We start from the raw sequence: 19,744 nt of genomic DNA on the forward strand, positions 1-19,744 counted from the left end.
ACAGGAAACCCCTTTGTAATTAATTATTCTGTCGGCAGTGAAAGGACCTTCGGAGAAACCTCTCTCCCAGAGCCCCCAAGCGGCCTCCGCCTTCATTCCCGACCCCCCAGGGCTGCCGCGAGAAGCTGGCAGCAGTCCCTGCGGTGAGTGGCAGGAGCGGCCCCGACTGTCACTATCTAATGGGGACCTGTCAGGACGCAGAAGCCAAGGACTCGGTGGCTCCGTGTTCTGGGCCAGGGTGCTGACAGATGGTGTCGTCAGATCTGGGTCACCGGGCGCGTGAAGGCGGCCTCCCCTAACGGGCCGGGAGCCGCGCTCCTGACCGCCCGCGCGCGGCCGCCCCACCGTCACCAGCTCCCTGCAGGGCCAGCAAAACCAGAGCAGCCCTCTCCATGTCCCAGCTGAAAACGGGAACACCCAATCACTGTTACTCTAACCCTGCTGCTCTCGATTTTACTGCAAGAATCACCGGGAAGCTGGTTTAAACCACAAATTTGGAGCCTTTCTGGGCTGATTGTATCTCCCCAAATTCCTACACTGGAATCTCAACCCCACACTTAGGATGTGCCTGACCGAGGAAGCAGGGCCCCTAAACAGGCAGTTACAGTACAGTGAGACCCCGGGAACCTGGCCCCAGACAGGTACCGAGGGACCGCCGATGAAGACGGCCCCCTGCCAGCCGGGGAGACCGGCTCAGACCCCGGCCCTTGGGCTGCGGGACAGTGAACTTCCTCTGTGTGAGCCCCCAGCCTCTGGTACTTCGCTAAAGCAGCCCTCACCCAGGGCCCCAAGCCCAGCCTCTGGAAGCGCCCCAGGGGACCACGGTGGCGGCGGGGAGGGGGCTCCCTTCAATCGGCCTGCTAAAGCGTCAGCATGAATCAACAACACAAACGCTGAGACAGGCTGCTGCAGGCAACGGAGGCCGCAGTGACGGCGCTACGGACAGTGGGGGGCAGGGGGTGAAGAAGCAGCCGTCCCCCTTCACTGCACCCCACCCTCCCCCCACAGCGGCCGCAGCAGCAGAGCGGCCGCCTGGCCCGCCCCTCCACGCGCTCCCCTGCGGCACCTCCACATCAAGGCGGGCTGGGTCCACGTGAGCGGGAGCAGCAGCTCTCCCGCAGGACGACCGGCTCGTGGTGAAAAGCAAAGGGCAAGCCGACAGGCTTTTCCCAGGCAGAGCATCCCTGGTTCAGACGTGTGTTAAACTATTAGCATATACTTTACATGCTCCATAATAAGGGATTCAGCTAAGCCCAGTGAATAAAATGTAAAGTTTAAAATCAACATTCCTGCAGTTTTCCACAGAAGATACTAAGGCTGCCAGGATTCTGCTTTTTGTTCAAGCGTCACGCCCCTGAGGTAGACTCAGACAAGAGAAAGGACAAGGGGAAGCCCCTGACCCTCCTTGCCCTGGCCGGGCGGCTCAGGCAGTTGGAGTGCAGTCCCATATATCAAAAAGTTATGGGTTCGATTCCCGGTTAGGGCACATGCCTAGGTTGCAAGTTCAATCCCCAGTCTGGGAGCAGACGAGAGGCAACCGATCGACGTCTGTCTATCTGTCTGTCTCTCTCTATCTCTCTCCTCAGTAAGCACACCCTTGGGTAAGGAAAAGAAAGTACCTGACTCTTCTTGAAACATCTAGGACGTGCAGCCATGAAAAGTCACGTCCCAGCCAGTCTGATGACTGAGCGTGGAAAGGAAGGTGGCATCCCACCCACAACTGCAGCAGCAACTGCCCCCCAGGAGCTGACAGGAGGGTCCTCCATGGGACAAGCTGTGCGCTCCCAGGACACAGCCCGGGAGGGAAGCTGCCATTCCCGCCTCCCTTGCAGCTAGGCCCGACTCATTTCTGGCCAAAGGGATGGAAGCACGAGAGATGTGGGCAACTTCCAGGTAGCACCCTTACTTCCCCATCCCCCCCCCCGGAATGTGGACCTGCTGGAGAGCGAGCCTGGTCACATAGACAGAGGCAAGGTCCCGGGGACTTCACAGGAGCGAGTGCCACACCAGCCTCAGATGGTCTGACCCGGGGAGGTGGGAGGGGACTACAGCTGGACCTTGCGGAACACGTTGCTGTGGGTCTGTGCGACTTGCGGCCAGAACCGCCACCTCATCGCCAAGCTCCCTTCCTGTCCTCCCGGGCAGCGAAGCAGCAGTGGGCAGAGGAGGGATGGGGTGCCCTCAGCTCACCTTTCAGCGACGCCCAGTAGTGCTTCCAGCGCCTGCGCGTGGCCGGCTCCACCTTGCGGTTCTTCTTGTGCACCAGGAAGTTCTTGACAGCCAGCGCGCCCGCCTTGCGCACCGTGCCCTGCGCCGCGGCCCGCAGCACGTCCGAGCGGCCGGGAGAGCTCGGGGCACCGCCGGAGCTCGGGGCGCCGCTGGAGCGCTCGTCGCTGTGCGCCGAGCCCGCGTCCTCCAGGCTCTCACGGTTGGCGGCGCTCTGCTCCAGCTCGCGGCGGAAGTTCTCGTACACGCCCTGGCGCGCCGCGTCCCCCGTGCTGCTGCTGCCGCTGTCACTGCCCACGAACGCGCGGCCCGGCGGCGGCGAGTAGCTCGAGTGCGTGGCGTTGGAGCGCCGGGACAGTAGGTCCGTGTCGGTGGTGGCGCCCTCGATCCCGCTGTCGGCAAACTCGCTGCCCTCGCCCGCGTTCACATCCTTGGGGGGTGGAAGGGAGGGAACGGGGACACGCGTCACGCAGGGACCTGCGCAGCAGCCCGGCAGGTGCGGCCGGGGGCTGCGCAGCCGCACGTCACCCACGGGGCGCCACTCCCCAACCGCTCCTGCAGGGGCGCTGCCCCCAGCCGCATCCGCACAAACCCCGCGTGCACGGGACGCCCAGAACACCGTCCACTGCGCTGGTACCGAGGCGACCCACGGAAAATGTTCCAGGCATGGGAAAGACGCGGGGACGCCGCAGAGAGCTTGCACCGATCGAACTTGGATAATGACCTCGTTGGCCGATCAGCTCCTGAGGTTCCCCGGCCACCAGCCCCGGGCTCCACGCCCTCCCCAGCCGCCTGCAGCTCCGGGAACCTGCAGGCGACCAGCTGGCTGCCCGGGGGCGGGGCTTACAGCCGGACAAGGACGCAGCTGGGGTACCATGGCGCAGCCGGCCCCGCTTTCTGTTGCTGCTGTTAAATCGAGGCCTGGGAAGGAGCCTGCTTTGTAGCGACAAGACTGAAAAGACAGCCGGGGGGCCGCCTGGATGCCCGCCCAGCCCGGACGCACACCCCCGCCAGCTGCGCTTCCAGAAAACACGCAGCCTCTCGCTTCGCGGAGGGAAACAAGCCTGCGGGGCCCCCAGCCCCGGCCCCGCTCTCCAGGTCCCTCGGCCTCTCAGAGCCAGGATGCTGGGAGTCCGGAGCAAGCCACCGACGGCCCCAGGCCAGGCGACAGCTGGGGACCTGCCCAGACACGGGGGTGCCGGGTCCCCGTTTCAGCCCATGTGGAGCTCGCAAAGCACTGCCCGGCTCTGGAGCTGAGCATTTCCAGGCCACAGACCGGTCTGCTCCAAACTCAGCATTTGAGCTGCTCTGGAGGACTACAGGCACCTCCATAAACAATAGTTAAGTAGCGGCGGGAACTGCGGGAGGATAGTGACCGCAGCAGCGGCGGGCAGGGCAGCCTGACAGTCTCATGGGCTTTTCTCAAAGGCAGAGACTGGGAACGCGGTGCTCAGCAGAGGCAGGAGGGCAGGGTGCATCTGGGGGCCGAGCTGGCGTGTGAGGCTTCAGTCTCGCAAATAGTTAATGATGATTTGAAAATACCAGCACCACCAGGATGCTCTGAACGGCCACAAAAACCAATGCTTTGGGCTCAGATCTGCTGAGAGGAAACGGGGCAGAACGACCCAGCCACCAGCTGACCCTGCTCCGCCGGCGGCCAGACCGCCGCCCGCACCTCTGCACAGCGCCATCAGGGCCACTATGGGGGCCGCACGCGTCGCCTTCAGCATGGCCGGAACCCAGGGAGCCGCGGAGGGGTGGGCCTCGCCAACATGGACACAGCAGGGGACCCGGAGAGACGCTGCCTGCGTGACTCACCCCCACGTGGAATCTAAAACTGTCAGGCTCCCAGAGCCGGAGAGCGGAACCGTGGTTGCCAGGGGCTGCTGGGGGCAGGACGCGGACTTCCAGCTGGGCGATGAGTAAGTCCCGGGGGCCTGGTGTTCAGCGCGGTGACTACAGCTAACGATACGGTATTTATACTTGAAAGCTGCTAAGAGCAGATCCCTAGTGTTCTCGCCACCCCAGGAACGGGGCGCTGATGTGGGGGATGATACGCTAATTAACCTGATTGTTGGAATCATTTCACAGTGGGCACGTTTACTAAGTCATCACACTGTACATCCTCCAAAAACAACAAAACCCTGTGCAAACGGTAAAAAACGTTACGTTGCAGTGCAAACACCTGCAGACGGTACCTGGGCCAGGTGCTCCTGGTTAACTGGTGTGAGCCACGTAGGAACGTGTAGGAACGCTCTGTACCGTCTAAAACAGTTATAAAAACGGCAACAAAACGAGGTGAGGACAGTGACAGGAAGTAGTTAGGGGCCCACTGCACTGCCACCAGCCGCGCAAGGGCAGGAGGAGGACAGTGTGGGAGCAGCGCGGACGCGGGCCCGGGGGCTGCTGGTGCCCTCACTCTGCCACCGGCGTCCTGCCCTTTGGCCTCCACAGGTGGCACGGAGCGCCCGGGCCCAGCGGGCACACACCCTCTGTACAAGCAGGAGCACACTCATCAAACCACAGTCCCCGTTCTGCTTCCCTTTCCATACAAGACCATCAGTGAGCGGGACCGGCAGTGACTGCTGACGGCCGCCGTGAGTCGTGGGAAACGAGACTGAATTTCCCAAACTTCCGGATTCGTTTGCATGTGCTCAGTTCTCTGAAAGAAGTGAAGGAATCCGTGATAAACTCGGAACCGCAGACGTGAGATGCCTCTCTGTCAGGGAGAGAGGGACAAGCTCCATGGTAACACCTCCCCAACCCAAGAAAAGACTTCAGAACAAAGGAGAGGTCGCCTGCGGCCTCGCGGGACTCCCAGGGCTCCGGAACAGGAAGGAGCCTTGGAGAGCCACCCCTGAGGAATGGCTCAGGCCACCGGGGCGCAGAAGCTCACGAGCCCGGCTGGTGGCAGGTTGGCGGTTGGAACCCATGCTTCCGCCGCTCGTGCCGCTGTGACATGGCAGGCCTGCCACTCAGCTACAGGCGGCACCCGACCGCACTCTGTGTTAACCGGCAGCTGCACGTCCCCTGCTGTTTGCCACAGCGCCCCTTCCCACTGAGCAACTGTCCTCAGAGGAAAGAGGAAGGAGACGAGAGAGGACGCGGGCGGGGGACAGAGCCACACGGGCCAACCGCCAAGGACACGTCTCTCACAGTCAGTCGGCTGCGTCCCCACAGAGGTGCCCCTTCACAGAACGCCCCAGGGTCGCCACCAAACCCACGAGGCAAGGGCTGGACAGACACCTACCTCCTCGTCCCAGCTGAACATCTGCTCACACGCCCTGACGCTGGAGCCTCGCAGTGACCCCGGCGGCGTGTCTTCCACTCTGGGGCGGCCACTGCACGGAGCACAGAAGCGAGCCCGCCGGGGGAGTGGGCTGCCGGCCCCGGCTGAGCCTGGCCCCGTGGAGGCACACTGCCCGGCGTCAGCCCGCGCTCTCCCTGCGAGGTCCAGGCCGACTCTGCCTCGGCCCCGGGAGCAGTTAAGCAGGCTCCGCGCTGCACATCTTCCCTCTGAATGTCACCCAGCCCGTTGGGGAGGAAACGCTGGCCGCCCAGACCCAGCCCCTGCTTGGTCACAAAGCTGGGATGTCCCAGAAACCCACAAGCCCTCGCAATCGCATCCTGGGAAGCGATGACTCGCCAGCCAGAGGCACACCTCAGACCCGGACGGTCGCCAGGAGCTCTGAGCCCCACACTCCTGCCCTCGCCACCACGGCTGTGGGAGAGTCGTGCGTGGCAGGGCCGTTCTAGCCGAGGTCTGAGCGCCACGCGAGAATCACGAGCCCACACGCCACAGGCTCTGCAGCACAAACCAAGCTGCCACTCAGACGCGAGGGTCTCGGCGCACGCTCTGAGAGACACCCGCCGCCCTCGGAGGCTGCGTCCACATGCCTGTCATTCTCGAGGGCCTGGGTGTGGCCACTGTGCAGGGGTCCCTGGCTCAGAGGAAGACAGTGCCCCCTCCCCTGCAATGCCAGCACTCCAGGTGGCCAGGGCCCCAAACGCTCCTCCTCCCTCCCACCTGTGTGTCTGCAGGACACTTCACCCAAGAAACTGATTCCCCCACACCCCGGCCGGGAGCCCGCCTGGCCACGTCTCCCCGCAGCACGAGGTCAGAAGGCCACCTCCAGGGAGGAGTCCGTCCCAGGAGCCTCAGCGTCGGTCACACACAGGGTGGGTCCCTCCTATCTCGTTAGATGGCCTGGCACCTGATCGGTCCCAGAATAATGAACCAAACACAGCCGTGCAATCCAGAGGAGATGAAGGGAAAGGGTGGGACCCTAGCCCAACAGAGAAGGGACACCCCACATGGCGCCTGAGCCGGCCCGCGGGTTCCTGAGCGCAGCACGCAACCACCCTGCATGCTGGGGACGCCCCGGGAAGGCTTCCGACGATCAGCCACGTTCCGGCTCAGAGGCTGCTGGTCCTGGCCGCCCGGGGTGGCGCCTCCCCGTGAGCACGTCCCCAGCACAAGCACAGCCCATCTGGGGGACACACGGTGGCAGCTGCCAGCCGAGGGCCTCCGTGCCTCCCCTGAAATGGAGGCGGGTTCCCAGCCTGTTCTCACCGCCTGGGCGTCGGGAGGGGCGCCCGGCGTGAGTGCGGGTGACGGCACATGGGGTCCCGGCCCGGGTGGTTTTACAGGGGACCCTGGGACAACACGGTCGGACCTGCGCAGGCCCACGGGCACGCACGGGTTTCCCCAGTGCAGAAGTGTGTTTTCTCTTCCTTACAGTTTTCTTAGTAACATTTCCTTTCTCTTGTTCATTGTAAAAACCCAGTACATGCTACAGAAACAAAACACGTGCTGCCCGACTGTGCTATTGGGGAGGCGTCCGCGCAGCAGGCTAGCAGTGGTTAAGTTTGGGGGAGGCGAGCTATCCGTGGACTTTCAGCTGAGCAGGGGGCTGGTGCCCCCAAGCCCCCCGCCGTGTCCAGGGGTCAACTATACCCCGAGGCGCACGCTTTCTGTTTTCGTGATGAGTGAACACAATTTTGAAGACGTAATTAGCCATCAAGTTTGAGGGCTCTGGGACCATCCAGGGATCACAGGACTAACCGGCTACTTGTAGTTAGAAGCCGAGCGCAGTTAGAAACTGTTCTGCCTGTCACTCGGTTTAAGCTCCCTGATGAACCCAGCCTCGCTTTCATCCCCCTGGACAGAGAAGCTGGAAGCGCCGCGGAGGCCTCAGATCAGAACGAGTTCTGCCTTGCTGGGTGCTAAGTCTTCCCCTGGTTCCGCCTCCTGTCCCCCCATGTGTGAGTGACCCCCCCACACATGTGCACACGGCCTTCGGTAATCTCAGCACAGCAGACACCGGCTTGAGGCAGCAGCTCGGAGCCAGTCTGTGCTCGGTTTCCTCGTCTGCATCACGGGCACAAAAACAGCATCCACCTTTTAAAACGCTTTGTGAGATGCTGTGACACTGAGCTAACCCAACAGGAGTCCCCAGAGCTGGGCCAAGGGCACGGCACCGGCTCCCAACGTGACTGTAATGACTGTGGTCTCCACCTGCAGACAAACGTACGCCGCGCCCGAGAAGCAGCGGCGCCGCCTGGCCTGTGACCGGCTTCTGCGCTAACACGGAAGAAACGCAGTCCGCTCCTGCGGGACGTGGAGAAAAACAAGACCTCGTGGGGAGAACAGGCAGACGGAGGCTGGGGAGAGCCTCCGCAGTCTCTGGTTCTTCCCACGGCCGAAGATGACGGTGCTTTTCTCCACCCTGAGTTCGCAGCGCAGGGCACTGTGACGAGCGGCCGCTGTCCTGATCCGCTGGGAGCGTCAGGTCCGTCTCCCGCCAGGAACAGCCCTTTGCTCTCCATCCAGAAGCCCCGCGCCCCTAAACGTTCCCTCCTCAAGTGTGTGAATCCCCTGCCCCCGGCCCCCTTGCCCGCGTCCTGGCTCCCTGTGGCCCCTCTGCACCTGGCTCTGCCTCCCTGTCCCTCCCAGGCCGATTGCCCATGTCCTTGGGTTTCCAACACCCACTCCCCTCTGCAAGGGTTCCCCACAGGAGGGACCCCCCAAAGCTCTCCCAGTGACGACCATGGAGCCCAAGCTCTTTCTGTTGCTGAAAGGGACACAGAGGAGAGGCCCCAGGGGACTCCGGGCTGGACGGCGCCCTCTTCCTGCAGAGGAGCCTCAAGCCTCCCCTCCGCGCGCCCTCACCATGGCCCACGCCCACTGCCCTTCTTCCCTTCCCAGGGCCACACCCTGCTCAGCAAGGGCTCTCTCCCCAGCTCCCTCCCGTCAGCCCGCTCTGCCCACCGCTGCCCAGACGACCCCAGGAGCAATGTGGGGGCCCCGGCGCCCGGCTTCAGCCTGAGCTCGGCTGTGCCAGCCCCAGGGATGCCGAGAGCTCGCGGCAGGGCGCGCTCCCAGGGTCGCCTGCTCCGCGGATGCCGGGCTCTCGGGCTCAGCGCTGTCCCGCACCCCCCCACCCCCAGGAAGTGCTCTCTGCCCCGCGTCTCCCGGGACCCCGTCCTCGCCCAGCTCTGCTCCAGCCACTCTGGCCTCGTCACTGTTCCCCGACCACACAGGGCACGTCCCCTCGCCCCTCAGGTCCCTGGACAGCCGCCCTCCGGGGGACCCTCCTGGCCACCCGCCCTGAAGCAGTCCCACAGCCTGGCTCCGTCTTTTCTCCTGATATGCTGTTCCCAGGAAGCACCCCACTGCACCCCAACTACCTTGGGATCTGCTCTTCCAGTGCCTCCCAAGGCCGAGAATCACAGCTAGTGTGGGGACGCTGCTCAGAAAGGGGCTGCTGACGACTTAGGTGCTTCCACGGCCACCTGCATCTCAAGCCCGAAGAGCAGGTTCCCGTGGAGGGCCTTTGAGTCTGGCGTCCAGGCCCAGCCACAGGGCAGTGAGCAGGGCGCCCAAGCGCGGGGCTACGAGCCGTGCAGGCTGCGAGCCGCCCACGTGTGTGTCGTTCATGGACAAAAGCAGTGCTCATTTAAATTCTCCTTTTAACTTACTTTTTGAAGTAGAGAGTATAGGACACACTGGGCTGTTTTACAGCCCAAACTACTGTTCTGTCAGCGGGTGAGCAAGCTGGGCCCCAGGGCCCCGTGCAGAGCCTGCTGGGTGCTTCTGACGCTCACCGGGGTCTCCCTGGGGCGGCCCTCGGGACTCGGCGCCAGGCCCCTGACCCCAGCCCTTTCCTCCCCAGTGACGCCGGGGTGCCGGCAAGGTCACAGGGTCGTGACACAGTTTACACCGAGGGACACAGACTTTCCTCCCCACGTGCCCTGAACTACGAGTGTGATTTTCCCCACCGTACGTGAGCGTGAGCAGCTCTCAGTGTGCGCCGATCATCCTTCATTTCAGGGGGTCCTGAGGCCCCTTCCCGGCCCCCTGGGCACGGCCAGCTCTCCCCCAGCTCGTCAGAACAAACACACACACACAGCAGAACACCAGCCCGTCCACGAGAGGGAACGCGGAGCAGACAGGACTGGCGTCTTCCGTTAAGCCAGCAAGTGTAGATTTGCAAAAATATGAAACAACACCTCTCTTCTCACAAATTTTTACTTCGAAAAAATAACAACTGTAAACTAACTGATCTGATCCTGTCACGGGTTTACTGCTGCCCCTTTAAAGGGAATTAGCAAGTCTGTCACATCTGTTTCAGTTCCTGACGTGGTTAAGACTGTGGCTACGGCCCATGTGAGCAGAAGCCCGGAGCCCGCGGGCCAGGTGGGCGGCAGAGGCGCCGGAGGTCGGCCCCCATCAGCCCCCCACCCCCACATCCCAGCCGCCCGTCCCCCAAAAGGAGAGCCTGGCAGGGAGACTGATGCTCTTGTTGAAAAGGGACGGGCTTGTTTTCCAAATAAACATCTCACCGGTGGCCTTACACGCCAGGAAAAGCAACGGTCAGGAGGGAAGCAAAGACGGAGGCCGAGCCGGGAGACGCGGGAGAAGGGGCGAGAGAGAGGGCTTTGCTCGTGGGTTGTTTCTCTTGTGGTTTTTGGTTGTTAATCGGTTTTGTACGAGGATCTTCTGTTTCATGAAGCGTGAGCCTGAGTTCTGAACCACACAAGCTTCCGGGGAACACGCGGGCCCCTGCGGCCGCTGAAGCTGCAGGAGGGAGGGCAGCCCCGGCGTTTGCCTCAGGAGAAGGGGCCCGTTTTTCACCGGATCCCCAGTTCTCGGCTCGGGGAAAACGCTAACTTTGAGCCGTTTCAGCTAAGCTGTAAGACAGAGCCACTTACACACTGTGGCAGGAACGCCAGAGCCTTCCCGATCCCACGCACCCCGTACCTGCTGACACCCCGCCCCGGTCCTCCCTTCCCTGGGAGAAAACGTCAGGTTTGCCCACCCCACCCCCACTCCCCACCCCGAAGCTGCCGCCCCCAGGACTCAGGGCAGCCACCACCAGCCACAGGAGTGGGCGGGGACTAGTTCCTTTTCCGCCAACGGCCCTCTTTGGCTTCGGTATCAGAATTGCGGGGTTTGATCCTAAAATCTGGGAGCATGTAGCTGAGCCCTGCATGGGAGAAGCCGTAGAGGGGGACAGGGGGGCTTCTAGAAACTGGACGCTGACCCTGGCCTGTGAGTCAGAAGATCTGGATCTAACACGCTTGTGAGGCCCTGTCCCCTTCCCGGAAGAGTGATGGGGCCAGACAGGGACAGTCCGTGAGCTGCCCTGGGTGGCCCATGGAGCCAGGGCTCTGGCTGAGAGCCCGGCCTGACCTGGCTCTGGCCCACGCCGCGGTGCGGAGGATTCTGGGAAGAACACCGAGGTGCTCAGATACGACACAGACACATGACCCTGACGGACAATGACCCACGGGCCCGTGGACCCTGTCGGCACAGCCGCGCACATCCCGCCATCTCCCCAGCGGCCACGTGGTGGCTCCAGGCCACAGCCTCCCTGGGAGACACTGGCCCTGGCGGACAGACACCCCTCAGAGCAGACAGGCTTCCTCTCCACTCCCCGCACGCGTCCCAGAGCTGCAGGCGAGCTGGCCCCCGGGACGTGGGGCTGCATTCAGCATCACAGCCAGTGACCACCCTGTCCTGAGCTTCTGCTGTGGGCAAGGACTGAGCATCCCAGAGGGACTCGCCCTGAGACCCCTTCAGGTGACACACCGGCAGGTGACAGGCCTCTTGACCCGCTGGGCACAAGGACCTCTTCTCCGCAGGATGCCAGCTGCCCCAGCCTGTCCGTGGACCTGGGAACAGCCACACGCAGGCCGGAGAGCGAGGGACCAGGGCCGCGGGTCAAGATGACCCAGACGGACTCACGAGGCAGATGGGCATGCTCGCGTCCCCGGAATCAGACACGGGACTCCTCTGCACAACCGTGGGGCGGACACACGCTCCGTCACTTTGGAAAACCTCCGTGTTTCCTGTTTCAGTAACACGTCCCGCTGCTGAAGAATTTCAAAACCAGGAGGGACGCTCAGAAGCTCTTTTTTTTGGCCATTTTCAAGTAAAAAGAAATTGTTCAATTATTTCAGATGAAAATTATTTTCTCCCAGGTAGAAGCCATGTTCTTGGGCCAAATGTCTGCCAGGAATGCTTTTCAGAGGCCTGGCCACACCCCCAGGGCTGCGGAGGGGACCCAGATCTGTGACCCAAGCGCACTGAGAGGTCCCGGGGTCAGAAACTTCCACCAACAAAAAAGACAAAAAAAATAATTCTTTTTAAGGAAGCTCCCACACCAGCGCCTCTGAAAACACATGGCAGGTCCCCAGGAGACACAGCAGGTCCCCGGCAGCCACAGCGGGTCCCCAGGAGCCACGGCGGGTCCCCAGGAGCCACGACGGGTCCCCAGGAGCCACGGCGGGTCCCCGGCAGCCACAGCGGGTCCCCAGGAGCCACGACGGGTCCCCAGGAGCCACAGCAGGTCCCCGGCAGCCACGGCGGGTCCCCAGGAGCCACGGCGGGTCCCCAGGAGCCACGGCGGGTCCCCAGGAGCCACAGTGGGTCCCCGGCAGCCACAGCGGGTCCCCGGCAGCCACAGCGGGTCCCCAGGAGCAGCACCAGAGGAGCACGCAGAGCTCAGACGCAGAAGGGCGGGTGGGCGGATCGTTCTGTGCAAACTTCTGGGGTTTGTTTTAAACCATTAGAGATCCTCACTCAACACACAGAGTCAACATGAGAAAAACGCTTCTGCTCACTTCCCAGGCTCCACAGAAGGCTCACGCTCGCTGTCCGGTGAGGCCCTCCCGACGGCACTGCCACAGGCCACGTCACCATCTGGATGGAGAAGGATTGCAGAACACGAGATGGGCGCCCCGTCGGCCGCAGGCCGGGGAGCAGCGAGCCAGGACACACTCCGCGCGGCACCGAGCCGGAGAGGCCACGCTCGGATGGGGCCTCTGCCACGTGTTTACGCACAGCGTTCGGAGACGGCAGGCTGGAGGGCGGACATTTCTCAAAGACTTGCCCGTGAGAGCCCTCAGCGGCCCACATGCTGAGGGGGAGACGCGCTCTGCCTTGGGGTACCCCAGCCAGAGGCTCACACCCCATCTGCAGGGGTCCGGCTGTGCCCCGGGTCGGAGACATGGAGAGACAAGCCAGTACAAAGCCGGGCACCCACACAGATCTGCCAGCGACGGCGAGCTAGCTGGGCGCCGCCGCCAGCACAGGTGACAATGCAGGTCAGGCGCCTCCCCCACAGCCTCCACCTTTGCGCCGTCCCCTGGACTCCATCTCTCTGAACCCGTCCTGCGAGGCCAGTTGGCAATGTCTCCGAAGCAGAGCCCGTCACGCAGGTGACTCTTTAGTGGGTTCCCTGTCTCACCTGCCCAACCTGCCACGTGGACCATGCGGACGGACCACAGCAGGGTTAGCCGTTTCTGTCACCGCGGCCGCGCTTCAGAAGACAGACGGGCTGACTCAGGCGGGACACCTGGACGCCAGCTTCACGCTCAGCTTCTCCGAACCGGCTCCACCTTTTCAGCCACTGACCCCAGTCAGCACCGCGACGGCGGACAGCGCATCCCTCCCGGCGGCCTCCACAGGACCGGCCCTGGCTCCACGCGTTATTTCTCTCAGTTTACTCACAAAGCCTTATTACTGTCCCCATTCAACAGATGAAGACATTAAGGTCCCAGACACACAAAACGTCTGTTCAACGTCACCCCCGGTAAGAAGCGGTGCAGCCAGGATGCCGGTCTCGGACTCTGTCGGCAAAACTTGCCCTCCGGTGGGGGAAGGGCTAAAATAACGCGGCCCGTCCACACCACGGAGCGTTATTCAGCCTCGGGAAGGACGGACGTTCTGACACCTGCCACCACACAGCCGAGCCTCCCGTGAAATACGGGAGGACAGGCACTGCAGGACTCCAGTGACGTGAGGGCCGCAGGCGTGTCCGCTCCACAGAGACAGAGAGGAGAGTGGCAGGTGCTAGGGACACGGGGGGGGATGGGTGCTGCTGCTCTGTGGGGACAGAGTGGCGGTTCTGCAAGACGGAGGGTTCTGAGACCACAGGGGCAGTGGCTGCCCAGCCGTGCGGCTGTGCTTCCGACCCCCGAGCAAGAGGAGAAGAGGGTAAATGTCATGCACACTTTTACCGCAAGTTAAAATGATTTTTTAAAAAGAAGGGGAAAGATCGGACCCTTTAGCCTATATAAACCCAGTGGAATATAGAATAAATTTTTATTATTCTAATAAACATATCTAGAGTGCTAAAAATCTGCATACCCAAATGACTTGAATGTGAGAATTTAAAATTCCAAAATAAAATCAGAAACCTGAGGTTTTGAAAATTAGAAACAAACCACCTGAAACAGCCTGTTGTTCAGCAGGCCCTGGGGGGCTACTGCCAAAATGCCCTCCCCTCCCCAGACTCTGATCACCCACCCACCATCCACCCACTGCACCCCGGCCTGAGAGAACGTACCCTCCAAGTACCCATCCAACTACCCCGGAGCCAAGGCCAGGGTGCACCCGCTGCTCTGCAGCCCCCTCGGTGCGACCCTGGGCCCCCGGCGGCCAGGGGACAGAAAGGGACCGGGCTGCAGGCTGGCGACCCCTGTTCTCAGTCTCCGGTGCACGACCGTCACCAGGAAAGGTGGCGGGGCCTCTGTTCGTGAGCACGAGACTTCCGAGCTCTATGGCCAGTGTCTTCACCCCGCCCCCCGCTCGTGCACGGGACCCTGGTGAGCAGCCAGGAGCCAGGGTCTGCCCCACGGCACATCCGGAGCGGCTGCCAAGCGGGAGCTGGACCCGCCGGGGCTGTCCTTCTGCGACCCACCCCCTGGAGACGGGGCGTTGCCAGGCCCGGGAAGTGGACCCGGCTCCCGGGAAGGAGGACGCCTGCCAGCTTCCGAGAGGCCGACAGACGCCTGGAGCCTGCCCCAAGGCCGAGACACCCCTCCAGGGGCTGCCTCCAGCCCACCTGCTGCCACCTGCAGCGCCCAGGAGCGCTCCGGGCCACAGCCCCCCATGCCCGTCTGTCCGCCCCTGGGCCGCCCACCGAAAGGGAGCTCAGGGCCCGCGGGACGCTGTGGCGGGGCCGTGTCTGAGTGTGAACCTGGCAGCTTCGCGCCACGCGGGCCCCCCCGCCCGGCACCCACCTGACCGTAGTCCCCACCCCTCTGGTGCAGCGGCGGCAGCGAAGTCTCAGGAAGCATCCACGGGGGGCCCGACGGGGGGCGGCACCTCACCAGGGCAAGCGCTTGCGGCGGAAGCCCCGCCCCGCCCCCACACTGCGTGGCCCCCCGACCCCCACCCCCCGGCGGCCCCGCTCACCTGCGCGGTCCTGGATCGGCGGCCCCGCAGGCTGCTGCTGCGGCCGGGCTGCGGGTGGGCGGCGCCCTCGGAGAGGCAGTGGGACTTCCTGCAGGGCAGGGTGCTGTAGGTGCCGCAGGGGGGGGCCTCCTCGGCCGCCGGCAGCGCGCGGTTGGCGAGCCGCGGGCTGTCCGACCCCAGGTCCCGACAGTAGCCTGCGCGCTGGCCCCCGGGGCCCCCGCCGGCCGCCACCCCGGAGCGCTTCGGGGCGCACAGGTCGCTCAGGGAGCTGGCGCGCTGGCCGGCGCTGAGCGGCCGCCCGCCCCGCCGGCCCTCCGCCCGCGAAGCCCCTTGGCCATCCTTCTCGCCGCCGGAACCCAGGATCTCTTCGTTGCTGGTGAAGTGTTCCTGGCTCAGATCGGAGAGCGAGAATTCCAGGCTGTCCTCCCGCCAGATGTCCGCAGACTTGGAGCGCTTCTTCTTAAAGCTGGCGGTCTCCGCGAACGGGGCCCCGGCGCAGGCGTAGGGGTGCGGGCGCCGGCCGCCCTCGGGCAGGTAGGGCGGGCTCTCCTCCGCGTCGGGCATGCTCGGCACGGAGGCGGCCGTGAGCACGAGGCTGCCGTCCATGCTGGGGGCGACGGACGAGTCGGTGTACGACACGGGCCGCAGCCCCATGTCCACGCGGTCCGCCCAGACGGGGCCCCCGAAGTCCTCCTGGGAGAAGGGCTCCAGGCCGTTCTCGGCCAGCGACTGCGGGATGCTGGGGGTGCTGCTGGAGCGCGTGCTGACCTCGGAGCCGCGGGGCACCGCCTTCCCCGAGGACGCGTGCCGGGGCCGCCGCGCCTTGTGCGACAGGCGCAGCGAGCGCGACGTGTGCTTCCGCCCCAGGCTGGCGCGCTTCTCCCCGTAGAACGCGTGCTCTGCGCTCTGGCTCTCCGTGTTCCCCATGGCTTCGCGGCCTGCAGCAAAGAGGGAGACAGGGGGGGACAGCTAAGTGACGAGAGGCCCGGCGGCTGGACGGAAGGGCTCAGCGCGTGCCAGCTCAGGGCGCCTTCCTGCACGCACCTGGCGGCACCCGGACTGTGACGGGCGGCAGGTGAGGACCAACGCCGCCTGAGACGACTCCTGGGCGTGGGAAGCAGCATCATATGGTCATTAGGGAATCACACGGGTCTCGGCCCGGAGGGTCCCTGCCGCCTGGTCTGCGGGGTGGGGGTGTGGGGGGACCCTGCCTCCTCCTGGAGTTAGTTACACACTCCGTTACGGACTTCGGGTTCCGCTCCAGCTCCCAGACCAAAGTGAGCCCATCGGAGGGCTGACGCATTTCAGAAAACAAGACGTAAGACAGACACCTGCTCAGCTCCCTCCCTCCTAGTGGCTCTCGGCTTCCTTCAGGCCCCACCCTCCGCTCGGAAATCAAACAGAAGTGAGAATGTTGAAGACATAAGTCCGCTGCATCTGCCGAAGAATCCACGGCCCGCTGAGACCCTGGTTTTGGTCAGGAGGCGGGAGGCGGGAGGCGGGGGGGTGGGCAGAACAAAATGAAACCCGCTCTCCGCTCAGCAGACTGATGGTTTCGTTCTGGGAGCACAGCCAACCTGCGAACACGCATCTGCTCTCGAGCGCCCCGCACACAGAGCCTCACGTGGCAGAACCAGGGAGCGTGAGTCAGCCGTGGGGGCTTCCAGGTGAAGCCAACTCCCCCCTGAACATCCTCCCATCGTCTCCCACGGACCAGAGTGGGGAACAGGAAGACCTTCCGGGCTCAGCAGCCGTGGCCCTGGGGAGCCTGCTCCCCTTGCTCTGCAGTGAGGTGCCCCTACGCCCCTCAGGTTCTCCGCACGCGTGAGGACAGCGCGCAGGACGAGAACACAGAGCAGCTGCGTGTGTCACCGAGCCCGCAGCACACCACCCACGCAGCCGCTGCCTCCGAGAACAGGCGCTGAGCACCTGCCGTGTTCCAGAAGCCAGACTGTCAGTAGGGACCTGGGTGGCACCGGCCCGCCGAGGCCCACTGGACGCAAGGGCCAGGCCCCGGAGGGGACGGGACGGATCCACGGCGACCGACTCGGACGGCCTGACACACCGGGAGCCGCGCCGCCCGGACCCCCGCTGGAACCCACGCAGGCGCGTCTTCACTGAAACGGAACCGGGGGCCCCATGACAGGAAAGCCTCCACGTCCCCCTGAGCTCGGGGGTAACGCACGCAGACCCCGAATGTTCCCGCCAGGCCACACCTCGCGGGACCCCGGGAAGAACCTCCCAGCCCAGAGACCAGCCCACACAGGGTCACGCCTCTCTGGCTGGTGTCTTTAAGCAGCAGGAGGAAAGGCAAAAACTCAAGTGGAGGGACAGACCCGGCAAGCGGGCCACGTGGCCAAGCCAACGCAGCCTCCGTCCCTGAGAACACCGCGGACACGCGTTTTGTACGTAAAATAAACGAGCCCTTGGGGAACCCTGAAGACCAGGACCAACTCCCCAGGATCCGTGATGTTTCTAAGTCGACATGAAGCTGCTTCCTGCACCTCGTTTCCCATGAGTCTGAAGTGATTTCCAAAGGAACAGTGAAAATAAGCAAAGCCCTAACGAATCAGCATATTCCGGTTACATGAGGATTTTCAAACAAAACCTTTAACCCCCTTTTATAGCTGAAGACCATCGAAAGCTGCTCAATACACCCTCAACAGACCCGGCAGTCAAGGAGCACATGCCGGACAGGCCCCCGCTGGGTCGGGCACGTGCACAGGCGGCGGAGGACTGCAACCCGGGGCCCCAGCGAGGCAGCGGCCTGGGAGCCCGAGACAGCGGAGGAGGCGGGAGGGGGGTGCGGAAGGGGGTGCACCCCAGAAGGAGGCACTCGTACGAGGGCGAGTGCCTGTTCTCATTCTCATCCCCCTCGTGTCCTCCCAGCCTTGCACAAGGGGGAGCACCCGACACGGAAGGCCGCGTCTAATCCACGTGAGTCCCGGGCTCACCTCGCGGGTGCGCACACCTGGGGCTGACCCAGCCCAGACGGCAAAGACTTTGAACACAGAGTTCTGCCAGAAACCACAGCCACGCCCCCGCCAGGCTCCCGGGTGGCACCCGTGTGGCAAACACCCACAGCAGCGGAGCAACGGCTTTGAAACCTGAGCCGGCTGGGAGCGGCCCCCGCGGGGGCTCTGACAGGACCTGCCCCCTGCCCTGGCCGGGCTGGCAGCCTGCGGAGGCTCCAACAAAGGAAGAGCGTCCGTCTCCACGTGACTTTCACAGGACCCAGCTCTCCCCACGTAAGTCTCAAAAGGCCGTGATGCCTGTAAAGGACCGAGGAAGTCCCTGGGCTCTCAAGGGGGTGACAGTCCGCAGGTGCCCGCCCCACGGCGGCCCGGACAGCGGAGTCCTCAAACCAAGACCTCCCCCGCGGCTGCTGCGCTGCACTGGGTGACTGACGGTCCACACTCCTGACGTCAATGAAAAGTTAAGTGCCTCACCTCCCACCCGGGACCACCAGGAACATCGTGATCATACGGGAGCGGAGAACAGAACACAAAGGACAGGCACAGCCTCTCTGACCCAAGAGGTGACGTGTAAGCTGCCTGTCTCCATCACGCCACTGCTGTGTCTCTCAACGCGGCCTGAGACAGCACTGAGGTCTACGTTGCAGAGGCCGCCACCGCGGTCAAGGTCTCCGGGCAGAGAGAGCAAAGGAAAAGGCTCCTGTGGCCTCAGACTGTTCGGAAGAACAAGGGAAACTACAAATAAGCCATCGCGTCCAGGACCATGGAGGTTCCAGCCATATTTTCAGGGTCTCGGCGGTCTGATCTCTGGACGAGGCCAGAGGGCGGGGCACTGGGGACAGAGGACGCCCCTCCTTCCGCGGGACAACGGAGGTGCCCGTCCTCCAAGCCCAGCCTGTAGGTCAGACGGGCAAAAGGTCGCTTTACTGTTAGGGTCAAACCTCTCCAGAGCAGGCCACGTATACCCAGGAAGTGAACCCGTCAATGTGACGTGGACGTGCAAGACACTGGCTGTGAGACTAACATTTCCTTTAAGTGGATTCATTGGGGGAGGGGGAGGGGGACGCCTGTAATAGTGTCAACAAAGAAGAAAGATTTCACTTAATCACGGACGCACGACACAGCCGTGCAAAAACTTTAAAAGTATTCTGGATAAAATGATGGAAAGTCATTTTCACGATGATAAATCTTCTGTATCTTCCTGATTTCTCTACACCGGACCTATAATTCGTTTTAAGGAAAAAATAAATAAAACCTGTTGACACGTTTCAAGTCCGGGTTTTGCCTCATTGAAGAGCGTGAGATGCGGCACCGCGGCGACAGCTGCACCAAGGCAGCCCCGGGCCCAGGGGCGGCGGGGGGCCTGGGGCGTGGGGGGCCCTTTGCGCACAGACGCAGCTGTCCCGCGTCCCCACACCCTCCCCGTCTGTCCCGATCTCCGTCTCTAGAAGCTGAACTCTGAGCGCAGCTCTCTCGGCGGGACGCGCACGGCTCCGGCCGCCGGGTGGCAGGGGCTCTTCGACCACACAAAGCGCCAGGGCTGGTGCGGGGCCGGGGGACCCCTCACAGCGTCCCCTGGGAGAGCACGGTCCTCCGTCCCTGCTGAGGGCGTCCTGAAACCCACACAGGAGGCTCCCGACGGTGTGCGTGCGCTATGACTGGTAACACAATGTTTCTCTCCCGGAGGTATTTAAAAACTTTTTAAAATAAACGTGATGATGACCCTCCCCTGACTTGAAAACAGACCTCCAGAGCTGCAGGGGAAAGAATGGAACGGGTTTATTTCGGAGTTAAATTTGAAACGAAAATCACAAGACAACAGATTGCCAATGTAAAA

At 63.2% G+C, this 19,744-nt stretch overlaps 1 protein-coding gene across 1 annotated transcript in view; it reads right to left on the reverse strand.

The window, feature by feature from the left end:
• The window catches only part of TIAM1 (TIAM Rac1 associated GEF 1), an 84,693-nt gene extending 68,827 nt beyond the window's left edge, over positions 1–15,866 (reverse strand). The window contains 2 exon segments of the mRNA XM_090271355.1: positions 2,191–2,656; positions 14,933–15,866. Coding sequence (XP_090127481.1) covers positions 2,191–2,656; positions 14,933–15,859 — 1,393 coding nt within the window. The 5' untranslated portion in view covers positions 15,860–15,866.
• Between the last annotated feature and the right edge of the window lie 3,878 nt (positions 15,867–19,744).

This window comes from Furipterus horrens, unplaced genomic scaffold, assembly GCF_987537825.1.
Source record: "Furipterus horrens unplaced genomic scaffold, mFurHor1.1.pri manual_scaffold_1, whole genome shotgun sequence".
Classification (NCBI taxonomy): domain Eukaryota; kingdom Metazoa; phylum Chordata; class Mammalia; order Chiroptera; family Furipteridae; genus Furipterus; species Furipterus horrens.